At 40.4% G+C, this 26822-nt stretch overlaps 1 protein-coding gene across 1 annotated transcript in view; it reads right to left on the bottom strand.

Annotated features, from left to right (window-relative positions):
• The window catches only part of baiap2l1b (BAR/IMD domain containing adaptor protein 2 like 1b), an 82646-nt gene extending 70209 nt beyond the window's left edge, over positions 1-12437 (bottom strand). The window contains exons 1-3 of the mRNA XM_060901737.1: positions 12151-12437; positions 2920-2995; positions 2369-2455 (exon numbers count right to left, since the gene is read on the bottom strand). Of these exons, the coding sequence (XP_060757720.1) occupies positions 2369-2455; positions 2920-2995; positions 12151-12201 (214 nt within the window). The 5' untranslated portion in view covers positions 12202-12437. The remainder of the gene's footprint in view (positions 1-2368; positions 2456-2919; positions 2996-12150) is intronic.
• Positions 12438-26822: the final 14385 nt, after the last annotated feature.

Genomic DNA, 26822 nt, shown 5'->3' with positions numbered 1-26822 from the left:
AGTCAGGAACACGTATGGATTTTACAAGATACCCGAGTGCATCCTAATTTTATAATACTGTAAGACTACAGTAGAGTCAGATGACTTTCAACACACCAAGACAATATACAGGAACAGACTGCTGGTAGATTTGAAACTGTTCAACATCTGTGGCTAGGATTGCAAGAGGACAGAACTGGCTCTGATTGCCGCAGGGGAAGGGATGACACTCTCCTGTTGATCAGACTGACTCCAGCCATTCGCAAACATCAGTTACTTTAAGTAAGCAAAAGAGGACAGCTAGCATCTCCTCCAAGCACGCCTCATATTGGTTGAGCAACCATTTTGGCTTTATATGTCTTGAAAAAGAATGTTAACTTTTGTTCTTCCAAGCATGGCAGCGGTCACGCAGCAGGAACCTGACAACTAAAATACAATGGAAAGGGTTAAAAGGAAATTAAAAATAAAAACATGGGTGCAGTCATTTTGCATAGTATAAAACAATTGCATTGTCCACCATCTGCCTTTATGTCAGGACTGGCACAGGCTCGGGTTTATTTAGCCAAGTTAAGACCGTCAGATGCACGCTGAACAGAAGGAAAGCCAAGGCCACACTGACTACAGCAAGCTGAGCACTCAAGCTAATTAAAATAACACCATAACTTAAGAGCAAATTGGAATAATTTGCAAAAAGGGCTGAATGCAAATGGATCATGATATTTGCTTATTATAAAACCTAACAGCACTGTTCTTTCATGCAGTCTGGTAAGAGCCTCGGAGAAAAGGTTCTTTGATGCAAGTTCAAGATTATGCTTTATTGGCAACACAGCAACTGAGTAAACATAAGTAGTACTCAATTTGAGGAACTTGCTGAACTTGTAGAAAACTTGCTGAACCACGGTGTACTAATGCACATAGGCTCAGTACTCAATCATATGCTGTGCACTCCTGGTAAGTCTCATAACATACTACTCAATAGCAAGTCTGAGTACAGGAACAACAATTTCTACAGTACACTAACAGAACTGCACAGCTTAGCAAAAAAAAAAAAAGGTCACAGAAGGTGAATTTTGCAAAATCACATTTGACCCACACCTGTTCTTCATTACCTGCATATCAATCCCACATCATCTCTGTAAATCCTAATCCTGGTACACAATTCCAGGAAAATACAGGCACTTTAATAAGCACACAAACACACCTCCAGCCTGTGTTTATTTTTCCCCCTGAGACTCAACCTACATGCTCTCTATAAACAGTGCAATCTCAAAGTTAAATCTAATGGAAATGAATGTGATATGTCTGTCCTGCTTTATAAACAGGAATGTGGATTAGAGATATGTCAGTACGGTGGTGTTATGAAACTACATAGATATTTACAGAAATTCATTTAAACATAAATTAAAGACTGATGTAAATTCACTATGACTGCCAAAATGAAAAAAAAAATTGCGAAGATGATCAATATGTACACATCCTATTTGCTTTTTCACTTCCAGACTTGCTTTAAAAGTAGGAAAAGTGTGGGCGTCGTGGCTCAGGTTTATAGGGCGCCATACCATAAACCCGGGGACCCGGGTTCGATTCCGACCCGAGGTCATTTCCCGATCCCTCCCTGTCTCTCTCTCGCTCATTTCCTGTCTCTACACTGTCCTATCTAATAAAAGGTGAAAAAAGCCCCAAAAAAAGGAGGAAAAGTAGCAGCAAAGAACTATTTTTAAATATAGCTGGTAAGTGGTGATCTGCAGGTTCCACAGACCCCTCGCAAATAAACCGGTCTATGTAACTTGGCAAGAACTACACAGACACCATAGATAAACGTACTTTTCAAGGGTTATGAAGGTAGCGCAGTGCCAACCCTGTAAAATCCCTACTACTGTACACCTGATTGTAAAGTTAGATTATATGAGTAGTGGATCAACTAAAAAAAAAAAAAAAAAAATTTACAACAACCTCATTCAGCGAGCTATGATTCCGAAAGTGGCGATGGTGGTTTGTGGGGAAGGAAGTGAAGAGACTGCTTATTTCCTTGTTTCTTACAATAGGGGCGAACACCCCAATTTTCTGGTGATATACCACCCCTATTTGCTTGAAATGTGGAGCATGAATTCACCAGGTGGCCAATTCTTACACATGGCACCTTTAAAAGACCTGAAGCTTTGCTCACTGATGACACAAATCCAAAAAAGTCTGCTTTTTTTTTTTTTTAATTGAATCAACTGCATCCCATGATGCTACCTTGCCATTTACTTGCTTGGCATGATGTATAGTACATGTGAAATGTTTTCACAATGGAATGGAAAGAGTCTGTTTAGTTGCATTACCCTGTGGCTGAGAGATGGGACGCACCCACAAGTCCTTTCAGACTAGGTTTGTTTGAAAAACTCACCTAATTCTCTTGACACTGGAGATACAGCAGCATTCTCCCCGATCTTACCCACAGCTTCAAAGTATATCTTTCCAGCCAGGGTCATGGCTATAAGAGAGCAAATACACATACCATCAATTAAACATGCACAGACAGACAGACAAAAAAAAATCTAATTATTCTTCATTGCTTTATGTCTCACTCAATTAGGGTAGCATTTACTAAAATGGTATGCAAATGAATAAAAACCATAGGGGGCGTAAACTTCTGTACTCAACTAGGGTGAGTTTCCCAAAAGCCTCTTAACATGAAGAGCATCTTAACCAGGAGAGAGTGTTCACTGTGATGCTCGCTCTACCATTTAACAATGACCTTTGTGCTACGATGCTTTTGGAAAACCCACCCCTGTATATTTTCATGTCATACTACAAAGTATTCGTAAAATTTGCTTGAATTCATAATTAAGTCAAACTGTGATAGAACTATACCAATGGCACATAATACTGAACATTAAAAAAATGTAGGCATTTAAAAAACAAAAAACAAATAAATCAGCTGAGACTTGTGCTTACCCGTGACAGCTTTCTCGTAGCTCTTTCCAAGGTTGATAAGGTTCTTCAGCCCCGGGTTAAACTGTTCCATAACATTCTGGAGAGAACATTGCAAGTAAACAGTTGGCACACATGAATGTGTGAAGTCTAAACCTGATGTAATCAGTAGCATCTGGTTAAAGCCATCTGGATTGGACTTTTAATGCCAATTCATTTGAGATGAGATAACCAAAATACAGCCAGGCATATAAAGCCTGAAGGACGTGATGCCATCAACCCACTTAAAAGCTATGATGAAAAATTACAAAACCTATTTAAAAAAAAAAAAGTCATTGACAAGTATGTTTGGGATGAAACATTGCATGGAGTCGAGCTGTATGAACACGCTCATTTGCACGTCTTTTCTGACTGGAACACAACTAGACTTTTATTAAAAAAAGTTAAGGTAATCAAGTTTCATTATTTAATATGAAATTCTAGTGGGACTTTGTTAAAGGCGAGTACACTTGTTTGGTGAAGCAGTTGCTTTAAGACTAAGTTACTGCAAACACAGATTCGTCCTATAGTTCATATTAGACAGTGGGGGAAAATAAATGTTGCATGCGACAAATTAGAAAAGATACAGACAGACCTTTATAGCTAGCTCTGGATTTTTCCCAATAAAATACAAAAAAACCCTCAAACAGCTCCGTTCACTTACACCCATTTCTGCTCGTGCATCTCAAACAATTAGAATATAGTGAAAAAGTCCAGTATTTTCCATCAGTTATTTAAGAAAGAACATTTATTATACTTTAGACTGATTACATGCAAACTAAAATGTTTCAAGCATTTTTCTATTTTAAATTTTGATAATTATGGCCTACAGTGCAAAAAAAAAAAACAACCAACATCTTAAAGTATTTCATATCGAGTTTGAGTAAAACAGTATAAATACCAGGTATCCATCAGTCTAGTTCAGTACATGCGGGAAATACTGCTGACTTGACAGTTGTCCAAAAGATGATCATCAACACCCCCCCACAAGGAGGATAAGCCACAGAAGATTATTGCTGAAAAGGCTGGCTGGAAAAGGTGCACAAGCAACAAGGATGACTGCAGCCTTGAGAGGACTGTCAAGAAAATTTAATTCAAGAACTTGGGAGAACTTCACAACAAGTGGACTGAGGCTGGGGTCAGTCCATCAAACAAAAGCCACCAAACACAGACGTCTTCAGGAAAGGCGCTACAATCATCACATTCCTAAGATCAAGCCACTCCTGAAGCAGAAACGTCAGAAGCGTCTTACCTGGGCTAAGAGAAAGAACTGGACTGTTTCTCAGTGGTCCAAAGTCCTCTTTTCAGAGGAGAGTAAATTTTGCATTTCATTTGGAAATCAAGGTCCGAAAGTCTGGAGGAAGAATGGAGTGGCACAGAACCCAAGGTGTTTGAAGTCCAATGTGATGTTTCCGCAGTCTATGATGATTTGGGGTGCCATGTTATTGGCTGGTGTTGGGCTACTGTGATTCATCAAGTCCAAAGTCAATGCAGCCATCTACCAGGAAATTTTAGAGCACTTCATGCTTCCATCTGCTGATAAGCTTTATCGAGATGCTGATTTCCTTTTCCAGCAGGACTTAGCACCTGCCCACAGTGCCAAAACTATTACCAAATGGTTTGCTGACCATGATATTACTGTGCTCGATTGGACAGCCAACTTGCCTGACCTGAACCCCATAGAGAATCCATGGGGTATTATCAAGAGGAAGATGAGCGACACCCAACCCAAAAATACAGACGAGCTGAAGGCTGCCATCAAAGCAACCTGGGTTTCAATAAGACCTCAGTAGTGCCACAGGCTGATCGCCTCCATGCCACACCACACTGATGCAGTAATTTGTGGTAAAGGAGCCCCAACGAAATAATGAGTGTATAAATGAACATACCTTTGAGAAATCGGACGTTTCTGTATTGTAAATCCTTTTTTGATTGATCTTCAAAAATATTCAAAAAATTTGAGATACTGGATTTCAGATTTTCATGAGCTATAAGCCGTAGTCCTCAAAATTTAAACAAAAAAGGCTTGAAATATTTCACTATGTGTAATGAATATAGAATATATGAAAGTTTACCTTTTTGAATTATGAAAAAAAATGACAATATTCTAATTGTTTGAGATGCACTAGTAACTTAAACCACACTCACAACCTGCCGTACATGCTACTACGGGCGGTCTACGGTAAAAAATATTTGGCAAAACCGTGCTCGAGACTTGCGTGACACTTGCGTGTGTTCAGCGCCGTAGAAGGTTGCAGGCTGGCCATGGAGACTTTTGGTCCTGCACATGCAAATTCTATGGGTCTTGCGAAAAATCAAGAACTCGTACACTATGTATGGGACCCATACTCCTTTTGTACGCCTGAACCAAGTCAGCAGTGCGGCTAGTAGGGACTTTTTGCGATGACAGTAAGACGCACGAGTGACGCACGGTCATTGTATAAGTGACGTGCCTCAGAAGTCCTACACAAGTATTCCACACTTGCTATTTGTGCGGCCCCCCAAGACAGAAGTACATCTCACTTTCTACCCCCATGTGTGGCGTGCACGCAGCGCACGCGACCCGCACGCAACATGAGGGGCAAGACTCTGGGTATATATATTGGGGGAGGAACCAAGGAACCGATTACATAGCGTGTAGCATTGTAGAAGGGAAGAAGATGGCTGTCGCCATACCGCCGCAACGACTGAGGGAGTTGGACCTTTATAGGCAGATGATAGAAGCTGAGGAGCAGCACGAAGCGATATTAGCTTTGCTAACACAGGAACACCGATGTCAGAATGCGAGGCGGCGGCCTCTGTCCCATCTTTTCCCAATGACTTCCTCTCTCTTATCCTCTACTGAATGCAACCTGTACTTGACAAGTACTTTGCCTGTACTCCTCCCACAAACTTTCTCCCGTTTTCACCGCGACCCTGTAGCACGGCTGCGAGCTACCAAACCCTGCATGTCCAAAACACTTACGGCGGGTTGTGAGTGTGACATCAAGTTTTCACGTTTTCAAATTGATTTCTTGATGTTTAGGGGGAAAAAAAAATTCACACACCGAGTTTAAAAAAAAAACAAAAAAAACAAACCCAAAACAACCACCCCTGGCAGAATATAGCTTAGTCAGATACTAATCATGAATAATTGCTCATGCCTGTCTGGAGTGATGTTAAACCCTGACCAGCTGCAAAGCATTTTGGGAGCCATGTGTATTGCTTTGGAAAGAACTCGTCTGCTGTCTTTTGAATGAAAACTGACTGGAGTTTTCAAGCAACTGAGAAATGTATGAAACATTTATTATAATACTGGTTAAGAATTGCTCTAATATACAGCAACACTTTATGCAATAGATATGAACCTGTAAGCTATGGGAATATCAGAGTTTGTACCCTTACTTACTTATCCCGTTAACATCTGTGACACCCCTTTGGTGTGTCAGACGGTGTATGGAAATTATGAAGCGCATGCTTCCAACATTTTCTATCGAGTGCGTCTTCCGCCTGCAAACCCCAGGCTCGCAAATCGCTAGCCACTAACTCCTCCCATGTCTTCCTGGGCCGACCCCTCTTTCTCGGGCCCACAACCTGATGGCACCAGATGGTGTTGATGGGATGTGGACTGCGTTTGACATGGCCAAACCATCTCAAACGCCTTAACCTGAGTACAGTATCAAGGTCAGTAAGACCTAAACTCAGGCGAAGGGCTTCTGTGCTGATGTTGGCCGACGGGTTAACGTGGCACATCCATCTGAGCATTGATCTTTCATTACGCTCAAGGCGTTTCATGTCTTCTTTCTTAATTGGCCAGCATTCACTTGCATACAGCATAGCACTTCTCACGTACGTACTGTACACCTGACCATGGGTGCTACATGAAAGCGCCCTGGATGAAAGGAGGGGTAGCAACTCTAAATTTCTTCCATGCCGACCTTGTTCTAGTTATTGATGCAAGCTCGCATCCACCACCAGCACAAAGATGATCTCCCAGGTAACAAAATGAGTCAACTGTCTCCAGCTCATGTGGACCAAGAGCCACCTGGTCAAATTGCTTGCCGACAATAAGGCGAGCCAAGCCAAGACAACGGTCACATCTGAAGGAGGGATCTGCAGAGAGCCTGCCACGGGTTCTTGTACACTTCTTATGTACCCAATGTTGGCATCTATTGCAGAAGATGGAGTTGCAGCCAACACCTTTTCTGCAAACACCACAAGGATGTTTACCAGAGTCCCTTAGAGAATTAAGGTTTGGGCCAGATATCATGACCTTCATTTTCACCATATTAACCCTCAACCCTCTTAACTCCAGGCCGTTTTTCCACAACAGAAACTTGCCTGAAAGCTCCTCAAGTGTCTCAGCAACAATCACCAAATCGTCAGCATACAGAAGTTCCCAGGGGGAGCCAGTAGAGAAATCACGAGACAGGGCTTCCAGCACGATGACAAAAAGGAGTGGACTAATGACAGAACCTTGGTGTACGCCAACTTTTATCTCAAACTCCTTGCTGTAAGAGTTGTTAATCCATACCATGCTTTTTGCATTCATGTACATAGCCTGTACTGTTCTAATGATCCATTCTGGAATACTCACACGTCTCATTGCCCACCACAGCACTTCACGGGACACCTGGTCAAACGGCTTTTCCAAGTCCACAAAGGCAAAGTACAGATTTCTTTCCTTAGCCAGATACTTCTCCTGTAGCTGTCTCACAATGAAGATAGCATCACTCGTTCCTCTTCCTGGCACAAAGCCGAATTGGAATTCGGCAATGTCTACAATCTCACGTATTACTTTGTCCAGCACACTCTCAATGACCTTCAAACAGTGTTCCGTCAGCTTCAGACCTCTGTAGTTGCCCCTGTCTGTGGCATCACCCTTGCCCTTGAACAGGTTGACAATGAAGCTAACATCCCAGTCCTTTGGAATACAACCCTCAACAATGATAGCATTTGCAAGCTTGGTTAAGATGGGACAGCTGACAGCGATGACCCAGCACACTGAAAATGGAGGATTATTCATGACGATATCAACCAGCAAACAGCATATCCTCCGAGAGCTGAGCATGAGCTCGATCAGCTTTCAACAGTCACACAAGAGGAACCATATTTGGCAAGAGAACAAATCTTAAAAAATAAAAAATAAATAACTTCAAGCAAGACCAAAAAAGAAAGAAGACCGCAAGCTCACCCTCATGAACATTTAAAAGGAGCCTTGCTAATCTTTGGTCTTTTCATATTCATGCACAACTCAGCTATAAAATATGCTAGTAGTACAAAAGGTCAGGGGTGGGTTTCCCAAAAGTGTCTTAATGCTAAGAGCATCTTAACTCAGAGAGAGCATTCATTGTGCTGCTTGCTCTACCATTTAACAATGATCTTTGTGCTGCGATGCTTTTGGGAAACTCAGGCTGGATCTCTACTTCTTGAAGCCCTACACAGAGGTTAAGGAAACCTTAAGATCACTGTAAGACCTGTTATCTTCATTGCACAGCCTCTGTATGTGCGAGGCTCTCTGTGGAATGAGAATCAGTATAGGGTCCATCTAAAGGGTCTCTCTGAAGATAAGGCTCTCAGCAAAACCAGACCCATCCATAGTGAGCGTCCCTCTCAGAACAAGTTCCACACAGAACACTTTTGGGAAACCAGAACCATTAAACGTCTAAAGAAACCTTTATGAACTCGAATCCGTTTTCTGCCCACGTGGAAGTAAAGGGAAGGAAATGCAACTCAATAACACTGGTACACGTTTTCAAACTAATAATTAATTTACAAGGCCCTATAATTGCTGTCAACACCCTTCCAGGTATCAAGCCCTGTAAATGGAAATGCAATAACAGTAGGATAGCTGACAGAGTGGCTGTGACGTATCCATGGGCAAGGTGTGGAAGCAAGGCCTTGTAAAACTGAAACCTCCCCCTAAGAAAACATTTCTTAATATCCGTGCCAGCATTAAGATCAGGGCGATGGTGGACGGAAGCAGGAATCGATGATTCTGTCTTATTTATTTGCATTCTGATAAGACAGGAGACATTTCTTTTGAATGTCTGTATGCTGAGTAGACAACAGCTTATACAGCATTAGGATAAATAGATTCACCGTTGTCCCAGATTGTAAAGTTCCATTAGAAATGTTCCGTGTTTGGTTTTCTTCAACGGCTTTCAAAGATCATTAACTGCGTCATCAAAAAAGATTAAAGAAACAGGACGTGTATGGAAAATTATTTCACTACAGGGAAAAACCAAAATAAGGGCCTGTCTGAAGAATAACAATAGATAGTGTGGCAAGCTGGCAGCAGAATACCTATCATTTTTCCAGAACAGTTCCATTTTTCTATCCTTTTTTTTTTTAACACTTTAACCCCTTCAATGCCCTTGGACGAGCCACGCATGTCATGAAATCTTTAACTGCTGCGCCTTATGACTGAAGAATGTTTTAGGCATTGACTAATTCATATGTGCCACTGTGAAGTAAAAGTAATGTGGCATGTAAGGTACATAAAAGGAGGTGTTTATGACGAGTAGCATATGTCATAAGGCACAGCAGTAAAAGATTTCATGATGTACAGTGGTATGCAAAAGTTTGGGCACCCCTGGTCAAAATTGCTGTGACTGTGAACAGTTAAGCAAGTTGAAGATGAAATAATCTCCAAAAGGCATAAAGTTAAAGATGACTCATTCCCTTTATATTTTAAGCAAAACCTTTTTTTTTAATTTTCATCTTTTACATTTTCAAAATGACAAAAAAAAGAAAAAGGGCCCGAAGCAAAAGTTTGGGCACCCTGCATGGTTATGACCTAGTAACACCCCCTTTGGCAAGTATTACAGCTTATAAACACTTTTTGTAGCCAGCTAATAATCTTTCAGTTGTTACCTGGGGGATTTTCACACATCCTTGCAAAAGGCTTCCAGTTCTACAAGTTTCTTGGGCTGTCTTGTATGCACTGCTCTTTTGAGATCTATCCACAGATTTTCAATGATGTTTAGGTCAGGGGACTGTGAGGGCCAGGGCAAAACCTTCACCTTGTGCCTCTTGAGGTATTCCATTGTAGATTTTGAGGTGTGTTTTGGATCATCGTCTTATTGTAGGACCCATCCTCTTTTTAATGTCAACTTTTTTTTTTTACAGATGTTGTGATGTTTGCTTCCAGAGTTTGCTGGTATTTATTCGAATCCATGTTTCCCTCGACCAGTGAAATGTGCCCTGTGCCACTGGCTGCAACACAACCCCAAAGCATGATCGATCCACACCCATGCTTCAGAGTTGGAGAGGCGTTCTTTTCCTGGAATTTGGCACCCTTTTTTCTCCAAACATACCTTTGCACGTTGTGGCCAAAAAGTTCTATTTTGATTTCATCAGTCCACAGGACTTGTTTCCAAAATGCATCAGGCTTATTTAGATGTTCATTTGCAAACTTCAGACACTGAATTTTGTGGCTCGGACGCAGGAAAGGTTTTCTTCTGATGACTCTCCCATGAAGGTCATATTTGTTCAGGTGTCGCTGCATAGTAGAACAGTGTACCATCACTCCAGGGTCTGCTAAATCTTTCTGAAGGTCTTCTGCAGTCAAACAGGGTTTTTTATTTGCCTTTCTAACAATCCAACGAGCAGTTCTTCCAGAAAGTTATCATCTTCCAGATCTCACCTTGATCTCCACTGTTTCTGTTAACTGCCATTTCTTAATAACATTACAATCCGAGGAAACAGCTACCTGAAAACACTTTGCTACGTTCTTGTAGCCTTCTCCTGCTTTCTGAGCATCAATTATTTTATTATTCAGAATGCCAGGGAGTTGCTTAGAGGAGTCCATGGCTGTTGATTTTAGGGACAAGTTTGAGGAGTCAGAGAATTTATACAGCTTTGAAATCTGCATCATCTGACCTTTCCTAACAAAGAATTTGAACAAGCCACAGCTCAATAAGCTAATTAAGGTCGGGAACCTTGGTAAAAAAAAAGTTACCCGAGAACTCAAATGTATTGGGGTGCCCAAACTTTCGCATGATGTTCCTTTTCTTTTTTCACTTTCCAAAACTTTTCCAAAACAAAAATAATACACAGATCTTGCAGAAAACGCTGAAAAGAAATGTGTCGTCTTTACCTTTATGCCTTTTGGTGATCAGTTCATCTTCTGCTCACTTAACTATTCACAGTAACAGACATTTTCAGTAAGGGTGCCCAAACTTTTGCATGCCACTGTACATGACTTGTCCAAGGGCACTGAAGGGGTTAAATTCCATGTTTCCAGAACAGATTTATTTCACAGCGTACAGTCTTATTTAGACAACATATTCATACTTTTTCCATCATCTTTCATTAACTTCCATACCTGCTTTCGATCTAGGATTGAGTACTTTTTAAACTTTGTTTCCAGAACTGCTGAAAAACAGATTTAGAAGCTTTCTATATTGAGTCTTACTTTGACGAGACAAAATCCATCATTTATGACGTTTTGCGAATTTAAGTTTACTTTTTATACTTGTAAGGCGCTGCTCTTTTCAGTTCCACATTGCCAGATTTCCCAGAACTGTGTAAAGAATAAACTCAGAACCTTAGTAGGCCTATTCTGAGATTTCTCCAGAACAACAAAATTATTTCGTGGATTGTTATTGAGGATGTTTATTTCCAGAAGCAGGAAAGGATAAATGCAGAACCTTTGGATAACGCAGCTTACTTTGGGAATAGAATATCCATATTTTCCCCCAAACATTTCCTTAATTAAGCCTGACACCAAGTACCCATAAATGTAATGTGTTTCCAGACTTTTCTAGAAATCCAGATATGTTAATGTTGAGTCTTTGACAAAAAAAAAACGTTTCTCTAAAATATGGATATTTTTCCAATTAGGCTTCTATATTTTTTTCAAGTAGTTTAAAAAGTTCCACATGTTTTCAGACTCGCACAAGTATTTGTAGTTATGTTGTACCTGATTTTCAGGCTGTAAAATGTTGTTGTGCATATTTAGCTGAGCTTTGACCTTTATATATCATCATTTCTGCTTGTTTGTTCCACTGAGGTGTGTCTCACCTGAAGCCTCGGCTTATCACAGCTACGAGCAGATAACCGACACACACACACACACACACGGAATGATCCTCTCTTTCATACTGCTTCTACACTTTTAAAAGGCTGCCATGAAAAGATGTCGGAAGACAGCGCAGTGTCCTGTAGTTGAGTGGCGCGGTGCGTGTGCTCGGTAATGAGGTGCGGGAGGCGCAGTGACACTCGGCCGGTTACCTTGTATGTGCTTTCAGTCAGCTTATTCACCTCGTCCGGGTCGCGTGACATGTTTCAGCCCCTCGAGCGCGCGCCCCAAAATACCAAACTTTCTAACCTGCCGATACTCCAAGCAACGAACCACAACTCCGCCCCGTCAGAGCCCGGTCCGCATCGCAGCCGCGCTCACCCAGCTTATCACTACCAAAAGGAAAAGAAAGAAAATTCCACGAAACGCCGAACAGAGAGAAGCAGCCGGGCGCTTTGGGCTCAGAGCCGCGCTGTCAAACTCCTGCATGTGTGAGTGAACAGAAAGGGGCGGAGTCAGAATAGGTAAGGCTCGGTAGAGCGCGTGACGTCAGGCTGGATTTGGGATCGGCGTCGCGCGTGCCAGAGCTGAAAGTGAAGAAACCGCGCCCTCTGGTAGCGCGCAGCAGCACTGCACAAAAACTATTAGCTTTAAACTTTACATTCCAGGTTTACAGGTTTCTCCAGAACTATTAACTTTAAATTCCAGGTTTCTCCAGAACTATTAACATTAAATTCCATGTTTCCAGGTTTCTCCAGGACTATTAACTTTAAATTTCATGTTTTTCCAGAACTATTAACTTTAAATTTCAGGTTTCTCCAGAACTATTAACTTTAAGTTCCATGTTTCCAGGTTTCTCCAGGACTATTAACTTAAAATTCCATGTTTTTCCAGAAATATTAACATTAAATTCCATGTTTCCAGGTTTCTCCAGGACTATTAACTTTAAATTTCATGTTTTTCCAGAACTATTAACTTTAAATTTCAGGTTTCTCCAGAACTATTAACTTTAAGTTCCATGTTTCCAGGTTTCTCCAGGACTATTAACTTAAAATTCCATGTTTTTCCAGAAATATTAACTTTAAATTCCATGTTTTTCCAGAAATATTAACTTTAAATTCCATGTTTTTCCAGAACTATTAACTTTAAATTCCAGGTTTCTCCAGGACTATTAACTTAAAATTCCATGTTTTTCCAGAAATATTAACTTTAAATTCCAGGTTTCTCCAGGACTATTAACTTAGAATTCCATGTTTTTCCAGAAATATTAACTTTAAATTCCATGTTTTTCCAGAACTATTAACTTTAAATTCCATGTTTCCAGGTTTCTCCAGGACAATTAACTTTAAATTCCATGTTTCCAGGTTTCTCCAGGACTATTAACTTAAAATTCCATGTTTTTCCAGAAATATTAACATTAAATTCCATGTTTCCAGGTTTCTCCAGGACTATTAACTTTAAATTTCATGTTTTTCCAGAACTATTAACTTTAAATTTCAGGTTTCTCCAGAACTATTAACTTTAAGTTCCATGTTTCCAGGTTTCTCCAGGACTATTAACTTAAAATTCCATGTTTTTCCAGAAATATTAACTTTAAATTCCATGTTTTTCCAGAAATATTAACTTTAAATTCCATGTTTTTCCAGAACTATTAACTTTAAATTCCAGGTTTCTCCAGGACTATTAACTTAAAATTCCATGTTTTTCCAGAAATATTAACTTTAAATTCCAGGTTTCTCCAGGACTATTAACTTAGAATTCCATGTTTTTCCAGAAATATTAACTTTAAATTCCATGTTTTTCCAGAACTATTAACTTTAAATTCCATGTTTCCAGGTTTCTCCAGGACAATTAACTTTAAATTCCAGTTTTTCTCAGAACTATTAACTTTAAATTCCAGGTTTTTCCAGAACTATTAACTTTAAATTCCAGGTTTCTCCAAAACTATTAATTTTAAATTCCATGTTTCCATGTTCCTCCAGAACTATTAACTTTAAATTCCAGGTTTTTCCAGAAATATTAACTTTAAATTCCATGTTTCCATCTTCCTCCAGAACTATTAACTTTAAATTCCATATTTTTCCCGCTTTTTTCCAGAACAGATTTATTTTATAGCTTACAGTCTTATTTTGACAACATATTCATAATTTTTCCATGATATTTCATTAACTTGCATTTTCAATCTAGGATTGAATACCTTTTATATAACAACATAGAGTGCATGAGTGCAACGAGTGCAAACATTGCAGACTATAAACTACACAAATAACACAAAGTGCAAACGTCTAGGACAGTGCAAAAAAAAAAAAAAAGACAACTAGCACAAACAGGCAGTACAGTGCCAACCGGTACCTGTCAGTAATAATATACAGAAAGTTTGAGTGTGCGTTTTGAGGTTGCAATATGTTAAAAAAATAGATGTAAACATTGTGCATGTGATAAACATTGTAAACATTGTAAAAAGTGACAAGTGTATTGTTCTTCACTGTGCAAAGACTGCAGTGCGAGTGGTGTGATCAACAGTCTGTGTGTATCAGTCCAGTCCCTCAGAGTTAAGAAGTGTGATGGCATGTAGGAAGAAACTGTTACAGAGTCTGGCTGTGAAGGCCTGAATGTTTTGGTACCTTTTTCCAGACAGCAGGAGGGTGAAGAGATTGTGTGAGGGGTGCGTGGGGTCATCCACAATGCTGGTGGCTTTCTAGAAGCAGTGTGTGGTGGTAAATGTCCGTGATGGAGGGAAGAGAGACTCCAATGATCTTCTCAGCTGCCCTCACTATCCGCTGTAGGGTCTTGCAATCCGAGATGGTGCAATTCCCAAACCAGACAGTGATGAAGCTGCCCAGAATACTCGCAGTAGTCCCTATTGAGGGACTGAAGTGAAATGAAGTTGACCAGACAAAACATGAAATATCTTGTGTTCATCCTACCTTCAATGAAATACAAGTGAAAGTAAACTTAGAAAATCACTGCTTTCTTTTTTTTAATTTGCATTTGCCATATCATCCCAACCATTCCTGATTTGGGGCTGTAAATTGCAATTGCCTTCCACAAGAGGTCTCTCAAAAGCAGCAAAATAAATACACATCATAGAAAGAGAAATGATTGGCACATGCAGAGGGCGCTGAAAAAAACATTTGTTGTGTATGGTTATAGTGCTATATAAATTAATATGTTGTAGTGGAGTTTATTTACATGTCACCCATGTCACTGGTCATGACATGACATGTCATGGCAGTGCTATCGTGAATTGAGTCTCTAGCGGTATATACTATATTTGATCATGTTCTCTACTTAAGTACACATATTAAGGAGTCTAATATACTGTAAGGCATTGGGTTGTGACTTAAATTGTAGGTATATATTTCATTGTGGGCGGCACGGTGGTGTAGTGGTTAGCGCTGTCGCCTCACAGCAAGAAGGTCCTGGGTTCGAGCCCCGGGGCCGGCGAGGGCCTTTCTGTGTGGAGTTTGCATGTCCTCCCCGTGTCCGCGTGGGTTTCCTCCGGGTGCTCCAGTTTCCCCCACAGTCCAAAGACATGCGGGTTAGGTTAACTGGTGACTCTAAATTGACCGTAGGTGTGAATGTGAGTGTGAATGGTTGTCTGTGTCTATGTGTCAGCCCTGTGATGACCTGGCGACTTGTCCAGGGTGTACCCCGCCTTTCGCCCGTAGTCAGCTGGGATAGGCTCCAGCTTGCCTGCGACCCTGTAGAAGGATAAAGCGGCTAGAGATAATGAGATGAGATATTTCATTGTACATTTGTGTAGTGACAATGAAGGCATTCTATTCTATATTGTGCGAGTAAAGATTATTGCTCAGTCAAAAAGTCCACTGTAAAAAATCCACTGTCAAAAATTTGCATAAAAGCCAAACCCTTTAGTCTGAAATTTCTCAAGGCTGCTATCTGTTGAAATGTCACGAGTTTCCTTTTTAAACTCACTGCTGAATACAGCAGTGACAATACAGAGAAGCAAACGAATAAGCTGTCCCTCACAAACCTTGGCACTGTAAAGATGGGCAGCTTTCTATAACTTCTGTGGAAAAAGCAAATGGAACACATTATCTAGGAAATATATAGTCTCTTCTGAAAGTATAGGAATGGCAAGGTCAATACTTTTTTTTTGGCTATACGCCGAACACATTTGGGTTTGAGATGGAAAGATGAATAGTTTAGAATGTCAGCTTTTATTTCCTGATATTTACATCAAGTTGTGTTAGAACATGAACACTTCGAGCATGGCACTTTTTTGTATTTTTAAAACACACCCATTTTTCAAGTGTTCAAAAATATTGGAATGTGTGACTGACATTTTTTTGTTGCCCAGGTGTGTCCTGTTAGATTGATTGATTAAAAAATGAAAGGCTCAGACTAACTACTCGTGGTACGAGCTCTGGGTTTCACCTGTGAAGCCTACATGTGTAACTAAAAAAGATAAACTACCATGAAGAACATAGAACTGTCTATAGGAGAAAAGCAAGCCATTTTGAAGCTGGGAAAACAAGGAAATTTGATCAGAGCCAATGCACAAGCTGTGGACATAGCCATTATAACAATTTGGAATGCTTCGAAAAAGAAATAAACCACTGGTGACATTGACGTTGAACAGGTCAGCCAAGGAAAGCAACAACAGTTGATAAGAGAAACACAGAGAGAGCTGTGAAGAAAAACTCTGAAACAGCAGTCAGTGACATCATCAACAACCTCCACAGAGCAGGAGTGACGGTATCACAGTCCACCATTTGAAGAAGATTTCAAGAAATGTAAAGGTCATAACAGAATATATAAACCACACATCAGCAGCAAGAATCAGAAGGTCAAATTGGAATTTGGAAAGAAATACAGAGGTGAGCCACAAAAGTTCCGGAATCAAGATTAGCTGTGACCAAAATGCTGGAAAGGCCAAAGTATGGAGAAAGAAAGCATCTACTCATGGACTTCTTAGTGGCAGAACAACAAAACTGTTCATCCTATTATCTGGATGTTGCTAGATTGAATCTTGATGATGTTACATCCGTCTGTGGCCAGGATCTCAAGAGAGCAAAACTGGCCTGTGTGCTCAAGGGTGGTATATAAGGCTCTCTCTCCCCGTCAATTACAGTTGCACTAGCCAATTATGGGTGTCTCTGAGCTTTTGCATCAGGAAGTGAGTATTTTCTTGATGCCCTTTGACATTGCATGAGCCTCTGCCAAAGTGTGGAGAAAGTATAGATCCAAAACATTGTTCCAGTGGAGGTAGTGTCATGACTTTGGCTTGCAGGGCTGCTTGTGGGTCAGGCTCACTAATATTTATTGGTGAAGTAACTCATGCTGTTAGCAGTAGAATGAATTCAGAAGTCTATGGAAACATCCTGTCTGCCAATTTACAGAGAAGTGCATCCAAACTAATTGGAATGAATTTCATCATGCAGCAGAACAATGAACCAAAACACACTGCAACACAACAAAGGACTTCATCAGAGGAAAAAAAGTGGAAGGTTTGAGTCTGGCCAAGTCAATAACAAGGCCATAAACCAATTGAGGACGCATTTCATCTCTTGAAGAGGAAACTGAAAGGAGAAGCCCCCAGAACAAACAACAACTGAAACAAGAAGCCCCCCCCCCCAGAACAAACAACAACTGAAACAAGCTGTGGTACAAGCCTAGAAAAGCATGGCAAAAAGAAGAATGCCACAGTTTGGTAATGTCAGTGGGTCACTGGTGTGATGCAGTTGCTGAAAACAAGGGATATGCAACCAAAATTGTGTGGGTTTTTTTATTTATTTTAATTTTGTTTCACACTATCTGTTCCCATATTTTGCTCACCTAAAAACTGGGTGGTCTGACAGAAAACCTACCATGTTCAATGTTGTTGAGCACATCTAGATGTAAATATTAGGAAATGAAAGCTGAAATTTTGATCTATCGTCTCATATTCATCTTTTGATCTCGAACCCAAATGTCTTCAGTGTACAGCAAAAACAAAAGAATTAGCTTTGTCATTCCAATATTTCTGGTTGGGACTGTATTTATTACAATTATGATGTTTGTACTAGTGCAGTGGTCAGCACTGTCACCTTGAAGTAAGAAGGTTCTGTGTTTGAACCTCACTGCCTTCTGTGTGGAGTTTGCATGTTCTCCCTAAGCCTGCGTGGGTTTCCTCTGGGTGCTCCAGCTTCCTCCCACAGTCAAAAAAACATGCACATTTAGGCCAAATGGCCTGAAGGTTAGGGCAGCCATGACCTGAAGGTTAGAGGAACAGCCTTGGGCCCAAAAGGTTGCTGGTTTGATTCCCAGGATTTCCTGCCAGGATTGGCAGGAAAAATGTTAGGGGAGTTGAGTGAATGAATGGCACTTTCCCCTCCTTCTGTATCATGGCTGAAGTGCCCTTGAGCAAGGCACCTAACCTCCAACTGCTCCCTGAGTGCTGTAGCATAGCTGCCCACTGCTGTGGGTATGTGTGTGTGCTCATTGCTCACTTATGTGTGTTCACTGCTTCAGATGGGTTAAATGCAGAGGAGGAATTTCATTGTGCTTGAGTGTACATGTGATAAGTAAAGGCTTCTTCTTCTTCTGAAAAATGACTACTCTAAATTGCCCATAGGTGTGAATGTGAGTTTGAATGGTTGTTTGTCTCTGTGTACCCTGCCTCTCGCTCAAATTTGCTCCAGCTTCCCCATGACCCTGATGGATAAGTGGTATAGATAATATATGGTTGGATGGTTGCACAATGTTGTTCAGTCTGTTTATGTTTTTTATACATCCATCCGTCCATTCATCAGTTTGAATTTTAGACCTCAGAAACCATCTCCTCATTGCATTTGCTTTTACATTTAATTCAATTAATTACTTTGAATTCAGTATTGCCTAGCTACAGTCTAGTTTGCAGAATAAGAATTTGTTCAGCCAAATGTTCTCTTCATAATGTCTTCTTCAATAGCATCAAAATGGATAACACTCTGTGTTCCTATAGAGTTCTATCTGCAAAAGTCTATGAGCTGCATAAGTACAGAAAGCTTCTTGTATGAACTTCACAATGACTTCACAGTGACCCAACTATTTGACAGCCTTTCTATGTTTTGGTATTGACATTGTGAATCTTGCATAGTTGACTTTGGCATCTTGTAGCTTTAACAGTCTAATAGTGCAATGTGTTGCAGTATAAATTTCATCATTTCAGTTCACACAGGGTGCAGAATATACAGAGATTGGCTCTGCCAGATAAATCAGCTCTCAGCTGTCACTATTTCACCAACAACAAAATACAGAATGTTTCTTCAGTTTGGAAACACTTCTACCATATGCTGAAGCCTACATATTCAGCTTGAATTTTAAACCACAGAAACAACAGCGGTGCATATGTCCATGGTAGTTTAGCTGTAATTTCAGGATCTTCTGTAACATTTAAAAAAAAACTTTTGCCACCTCACAACAAGAAGGTTCTGGGTTTGAGCCCAGTGGCCGATGGGGGCCTTTCTGTGTGGAGTTTGCATGTTCTCCCTGTGTCTGCGTGGGTTTCCTCCAGGTGCTCTGGTTTCCTCACAGTCCAAAGACATGCAGGTTAGGCTAATTGGTGGCTCTAAGTTGACTTTAGGTGTGAATGGTCGTTTGTCTCTATGTGTCAGCCCTGCGATAACCTGGTGACTTGTCCAGGGTGTACCCCGCCTCTTGCCCATAGTCAGCTGGGATAGACTCCAGTTTGCCCACGACTATGCACAGGATAAGTGGTTATGGATAATGGATTATTATTATTATTATTATCTTAAACACCGGCAGATCTTTTATTGATAATTCAACCAAAGGAGCATGCCACAGCCCATGGCCAAAGGTCCATTGAGTCTTTCTTCAGTTAGGCTTCAAGCACATTCCTTAATATCCTGGCTATGCCTAACAAAGCTGTCTCCTGTAGGACAACTACATAAATGTTCAATTCCAACTTATCCAGCCATTTTTCAAGGGCTTTCGTCACTGAGCCTAAAGCCCCAATCACTACTGGGACTACAACAATGTCCCTTATTTCCCATAGTCTAGAGATTTCTCGGTGCAGATCTTGATACCTTCCAACCTTTTCAAGTTCTTTTTTGTGTATCCACTGATCACCTGGGCAAGCTACAGTGCCTTGCAGAAGTATTCATCCCCCTTGGTGTTTGTCCTGTTTTGTTGTGTTACAAGCTGGAATTAAAATGGATTTTGGGGGGATTAGCACCATTTGATTTACACAACATGCCTACCACTTTAAAGGCGCACATTTTTTTTTTATTGTGACGTAAACAATATTAAAATGAAAAAAAAAAAATCAGAAATCTGGAGTGTGCATAGGTATTCACCCCCTTTCATATGAAACCCCTAAATAAGAGCTGGTCCAACCAATTCACTTCATAAGTCACATAATTAGTTGATTAAGATCCACCTGTGTGCAAAGTGTCACATGATTTGTCACATGATGTCTGGATAATCAACCTGTTCTGGAAGGACCCTGACTCTGCTACACTACTAAGCAAGCAACATGAAAACCAAGGAGCCTCCAAACAGGTCAGAGACAAAGTTGTGGAGAAGTATAGGTCAGGGTTGGGTCATAAAAAATATCCCAAACTTTGAATATCCCATGGAGCACCATTAAATCCATGATAGCAAAATGGAAAGAATATGTCACCACTACAAACCTGACAAGAGAAGGCCACACACCAAAACTCACAGACCGGGCAAGGAGGGCATTAATCAGATATGCAACAAAGACACCAATGATAACACTGAGGGAGATGCAAAGATCCACAGTGGAGATGGGAGTATCTGTCCATAGGACCATTTTAAGCCATACACTCCACAGAGTGGGGCTTTATGGAAGAGTGGCCAGAAAAAAATCAGTGCTGAAAAAATAATGTTTGGAGTTTGCCCAACAGCATGTGGTAGACTCCCCAAACACATGGAAGAAGATTCTTTGGTCAAATGAGACTAAAATTTAACTTTTTGGCCATCATGGGAAATGCCATGTGTGGCGCAAACCCATCACCCTGAAAACACCATCTCTACAATGAAGCATGGTGGTGGCAGCATCATGCTGTGGGGATGTTTTTCATCTGCAGGGACAGGAAAGCTGGTCAGGACTGAAGGAAAGACGGATGGCACTAAATGCAGGGCAATTCTGTAGGAAAACCTGTTTGAGTCAGCCAGAGGTTTGAGACTGGGATGAAGGTTCATGGTCTAGCAGAACAATGACCCTAAATATACTGCTAAAGCTACACTGGAGTGGTTTAAAGGGTAACATTTAATTGTCTTGGAATGGCCTAATCAAAGCCCAGACCTCAATCCAATTGAGAATCTGTGGCATAAGTTGAAGATTGCTGTACACCAACGCAACACATCTAACTTGAAGGAGTTGGAGCAGTTTTGCCTTGAGGAATGGGCAAAAATCCCAGTGGCTAGATGTGCTAAGCTAATAGAGACATATCCCAAGAGACTGGCAGCTGTAATTGTAGCAAAAGGTGGCTCTATAAAGTATTGACTTTTTTGGGGGGTGGGGGGAATACTTATGCACACTCCAGATTTCTGTTTTTTCATCTAAATTATTGTTTGTGTCACAATTAAAAAACAATGTGCACCTTTAAAGTGGTAGGCATGTTGTGTAAATCAAATGGTGCTAACCCCCCAAAAATCCATTTTAATTTCTGCTTGTAATGCAACAAAACAGGACAAACACCAAGAGGGATGAATATTTTTGCAAGGCACTGTATATCTACAATGTAGCATTTATTTTTGAATTTATTTACAAGCACTTTGTCTGGTCATCAAGCTTCTATCGTGTTATCGCATTGGATATTCATATCCCACAGCATCTTTACACGTTCATTCTCCATACAGCCCTCTGGTGCATGTTCATATCATCCATGGGAACACTCCAGGTTGTATTTCTTGCATAATCTCCAGTGAACTATTCTTGTTACATTATCATGTCGCCTTTTATATTCTCTTTGTGCCAACTTTGAACATTCACTTAACAGATGACTTACGCTCTCTCCTTTTGCACCACACAATCTACAAAGTGGAGACACTGATGATGATGATGATTATTATTAATAAGAATAATACTACTACTACTACTACTAATAATAATAATAATTCATTTTTAGGCTTTCAAATTTGTGGCAGCAGTTTTGGGAGGAACCACATACGATTGTGAACGTCAGGCCATATAGTTTATCTTTGCCTGTGCTGGTATTACATATTGTCTTCTGTATAATAGCAAGAAAACATTCCTGGAACTTTCTGAGGACACTGGGAAAAATACTGGATCTTAAATCTAGATGGCCTTTTGATTTCATAAAATCTGTGAAATTTAGTTCCCTCTGAAATTCGCTCATTATGATATATGTTTATTTCTGTAATATCTCACAAAATATCAGGCCATTCTGTGGCTGGGAAGTTATTTAATTTGAGGGGATTCCCGAGCAAATAATGTGCATAAAATTGCTCACTTTGCACAGTCAAGCAGAGAGAGAAAGTTTGTGTGCACATGCATAGGTTTACCTTCTTCTTTTGGGTTTTACAGCAGCTGGCATCCACAGTGTTGCATTACTGCCATCTACAGGTTTACCTTGACCATGCACTGACAGTTACATCATTCTGTCGCTAAACGAACCGTTGATCACACCGAGGTGCTCGCTGACATTTATTAATTTGGTCATGTGTTTCCTTTCCTTTGCAACATAATATCTTTTCTTCTTGCTTTCTGTTACTGTGAATGTTTGTGAATGTTTCATTCACACACTCTTGTTCTCCATTTTTCACTCCTGTTTCAAATTTGTATCCCACAATGCCTTGCTCGAATAGGGAAAGCCCACCACGTGATGCACAATGTAGTATCTTGAATTGCGTCATGGTGAAGCAAGAAAAAATAGCAGAGAAGTTAGGGCCATGTCACGGGTGCAGATAGAGGGGGGGACGGGGGGATTCGTCCCACCCAGATTTAAATTCACCTCGTTCGGTCCCCCCCACTTATAGGGAGGAAAAAACGCCTATGCTGTCTTTCTTTGCATAAGGCAAACCTCATGGAAAAATCAAAAGACTAATTACCATTCGGTTTATTGAGATGCACAGCAGTACATACATAGTTGCAACTGTGCAGACTGCACAGGTTGCGAGCTCGAGCTTGGTTGCTATGGTTACCTACAACAAGTTTGACAGGCATATCAGGGACAGCTCCTCCTAGTTCAGGACCCCAACATGGCATGATGAAGGGTGCCAAACCGAAAAGGCAGAAAATGATTGCATCGTTTTTTCAAAAAAAAAAAAATGACTGTAAGTAAACTGTGCCTTACTTTATCATATCACCTTGCAATTTTTTGATAGTCTGTTCAAAGTAATGTTGTAGTGAAAGTAAAATTGTACAGAGTAGAGATGCCTTTCTGGTAGCCTCCTTCTTTCGGTGGTAGCCTGTAGATACAGTGCTCAGAAGGCAGTTTTAATGTTTAATCTGGCGTTCCCTGCCATAATTTCAGCGAGCATATTGTTTCATAAGGAAACTTTGCAAAGAGTTGTTGACTGACTGCCGCTCACGCAACACACAGGCATAGTTAGAAAGTCAGGATGCACTGGTTTACACTTTACACACACACACGTAGCCCAGCCTCTCGCTATGTTTAACAGTTGGAACTTAGCGGTTTTAAAACTAGTTTTGCAGTTTTGCAATTTCTGTGTGTGATGATAATGTGTAAACTTTGGATTTCCATAGGCTATTTTAAAATGTTATCATTGTCCTGGCCTGCAGGTAGTTCCTGGTGATGGCAGTGAGGGAGGTGAAATTACATGTATACACACTACCGTTCAAAAGTTTGGGGTCACCCAGACAATTTTGTGTTTTCCATGAAAAGTCACACTTTTATTTACCACCATAAGTTGTAAAATGAATAGAAAATATAGTCAGGACATTTTTCTGGCCATTTTAAGCATTTAATCGACCCCACAAATGTGATGCTCCAGAAACTCAATCTGCTCAAAGGAAGGTCAGTTTTATAGCTTCTCTAAAGAGCTAAACTGTTTTCAGCTGTGCTAACATGATTGTACAAGGGTTTTCTAATCATCCATTAGCCTTCTGAGGCAATGAGCAAACACATTGTACCATTAGAACACTGGAGTGAGAGTTGCTGGAAATGGGCCTCTATACACTTATGTAGATATTGCACCAAAAACCAGACATTTGCAGCTAGAATAGTCATTTACCACATTAGCAATGTATAGAGTGTATTTCTGATTAGTTTAAAGTGATCTTCATTGAAAAGAACAGTGCTTTTCTTTCAAAAATAAGGACATTTCAAAGTGACCCCAAACTTTTGAACGGTAGTGTATATATATATATATATATATATACATAAAATGGAATAATTTGCTGACAGCTCAGTCCCCCGCAGTTCAAAAATCCTATCTGCGCCCCTGGGCCATGTGGCCCTAAATTCATTACTTGTTCTATTAAAAAAAAAAAACTCATAAAATTGGAAGTCTGCAATTTAAATTCAGTACCTTTCAGTCCACTAAACAAAAATAATTGGGTGTTGGGGAAAATTCTTTTTATGACCTACACTTGAAAAATCTGAAAGGCAGTCTACCTTTAATATCACCCAATAACATTTGAGGATATGTTGAAAAACTCTTGTTAAAATCACTTTGTTAGCTAGGAATGGTAACCATAGGGTGGTGTTACAGAGAAGGCAATGAGCACGTCTACTTTATGCCAGCATGATGCAGTCTGAGTGGACTGAATGAGAAAGAAGTCACTTCAGTGTCTGTGGTTGGGGTAAAGATGGTAGCTGAAGGAGCTACATGTTATTTTAAGTGACATCACATCGGAAAAAAACATTCTTTCTTTCTCAGTTAGTAAAAAAGTGCAGACGCTACTTTCATTAACAGTGAAAGTAAGTTGACATGAAATGTATGTAATTTGTAACAATTGTCAGACTTCCATGTTAAGCTTTTAGACATGGGCAGGGCCAAATTGATCAGATCAAGATCTCATATTGTTTCAGTGCCCACAAAAGGGTTTAATATCATTCCTCATCACAGACAGATGCAATATTAGGAATGAAATAGAATCACAGTGCCACATTTACCAAGATAACAGCAAAACAATATCATTAAAACAGTGACCAATAGTGCAAAGTCCATAAATATATAAAGACAGTAAGCTATCCATCCATCCATTTATCCATCCATCCATCCATCCATTATCTGTAGCCGCTTATCCTGTTCTACAGGGTCGCAGGCAAGCTGGGGCCTATCCCAGCTGACTATGGGCGAGAGGCGGGGTACACCCTGGACAAGCCGCCATGTTATCGCAGGGCTGACACAGAGACAAACAACCATTCCCACTCACATTCACACCTATGGTCAATTTAGAGTCACCAATTAACCTAACTTGGATGTCTTTGGACTGTGGGGGAAACCGGCGCACCCAGAGGAAACCCACACAGACATGGGGAGAACATGCAAACTCCACACAGAAAGGCCCTCGCTGGCTGCTGGGCTCGAACCCAGAACTTTCTTGCTGTGAGGCGACAGTGATAACCACTACACCACTGTGCCACCTGCAGTAAGCTATACAGTACAATAAATAATATGCAATAAAAAAGTGGTCCTTTTAATTTCTGTCATATGTACAGTATATATTTACTACTACCCTCAAGTATTTCAAATTGTCCAAAATGTACTTCAGCACAACATTCAGTACAGTGGTTACTCTAAAGTTGAAACTGTCAGAAGGTGCTACTGGACTTATTACCACTCCTTGTGTGTGATCATATTGAGCAAAAGAATGTGATTTTTAGGTTATTATTATGCGTCACTGGGACATGCATCTGCATTGGACAAATTCCATTCTGCATGCACAGCTCCCATACAACTGTCTGTGTAGCATACTATATTTATTGTACACATTTCCCCAGGCTCCTACATTGCAACTTACTAAACACAGTATTCTATTGTTGAAATCACAGAAATCCTTGAGTCCAATGGATAGAACATGTGGAGTAACTTCATATACGGTATATATATATATACACAGTGGTGCTTGAAAGTTTGTGAACCCTTTTGAATTTTCTATATTTCTGCATAAATATGACCTAAAACATCATCAGATTTTCACACAAGTCCTAAAAGTAGATAAAGAGAACCCAGTTAAACAAATGAGACAAAAAATATTATACTTGGTAATTTATTTATTGAGGAAAATGATCCAATATTACATATCTGTGAGTGGCAAAAGTATGTGAACCTCTAGGATTAGCAGTTAGTTTGAAGGTGAAATTAGAGTCAGGTGTTTTCAATCAATGGGATGACAATCAAGTGTGAGTGGGCACCCTGTTTTATTTAAAGAACAGGGATCTATCAAAGTCTGAGCTTCACAACACGTGTTTGTGGAAGTGTATCATGGCACAAACAAAGGAGATTTCTGAGGAGCTCAGAAAAAGCGTTGTTGATGCTCATCAGGCTGGAAAAGGTTACAAAACCATCTCTAAAGAGTTTGGACTCCACCAATCCACAGTCAGACAGATTGTATACAAATGAAGGAAATTCAAGACCATTGTTACCCTCCCCAGGAGTGGTCAACCAACAAAGATCACTCCAAGAGCAGGGCGTGTAATAGTCGGTGAGGTCACAAAGGACCCCAGGGTAACTTCTAAGCAACTGAAGGCCTCTCTCACATTGGCTAATGTTAATGTTCATGAGTCCACCATCAGGAGAACACTGAACAACAATGGTGTGCATGGCAGGGTTGCAAGGAGAAAGCCACTGCTCTCCAAAGAGAACATTGCTGCTCGTCTGCAGTTTGCTAAAGATCATGTGGACAAGCCAGAAGGCTATTGGAAAAATGTTTTGTGGACGGATGAGACCAAAATAGAACTTTTTGGTTTAAATGAGA

This window comes from Neoarius graeffei, chromosome 20 (assembly GCF_027579695.1).
Source record: "Neoarius graeffei isolate fNeoGra1 chromosome 20, fNeoGra1.pri, whole genome shotgun sequence".
NCBI classification, from domain to species: Eukaryota; Metazoa; Chordata; class Actinopteri; order Siluriformes; family Ariidae; genus Neoarius; species Neoarius graeffei.
The sequence above is the reverse complement of the archived record's forward strand: the minus strand, read 5'-3'. Positions and strand labels throughout refer to the sequence as shown.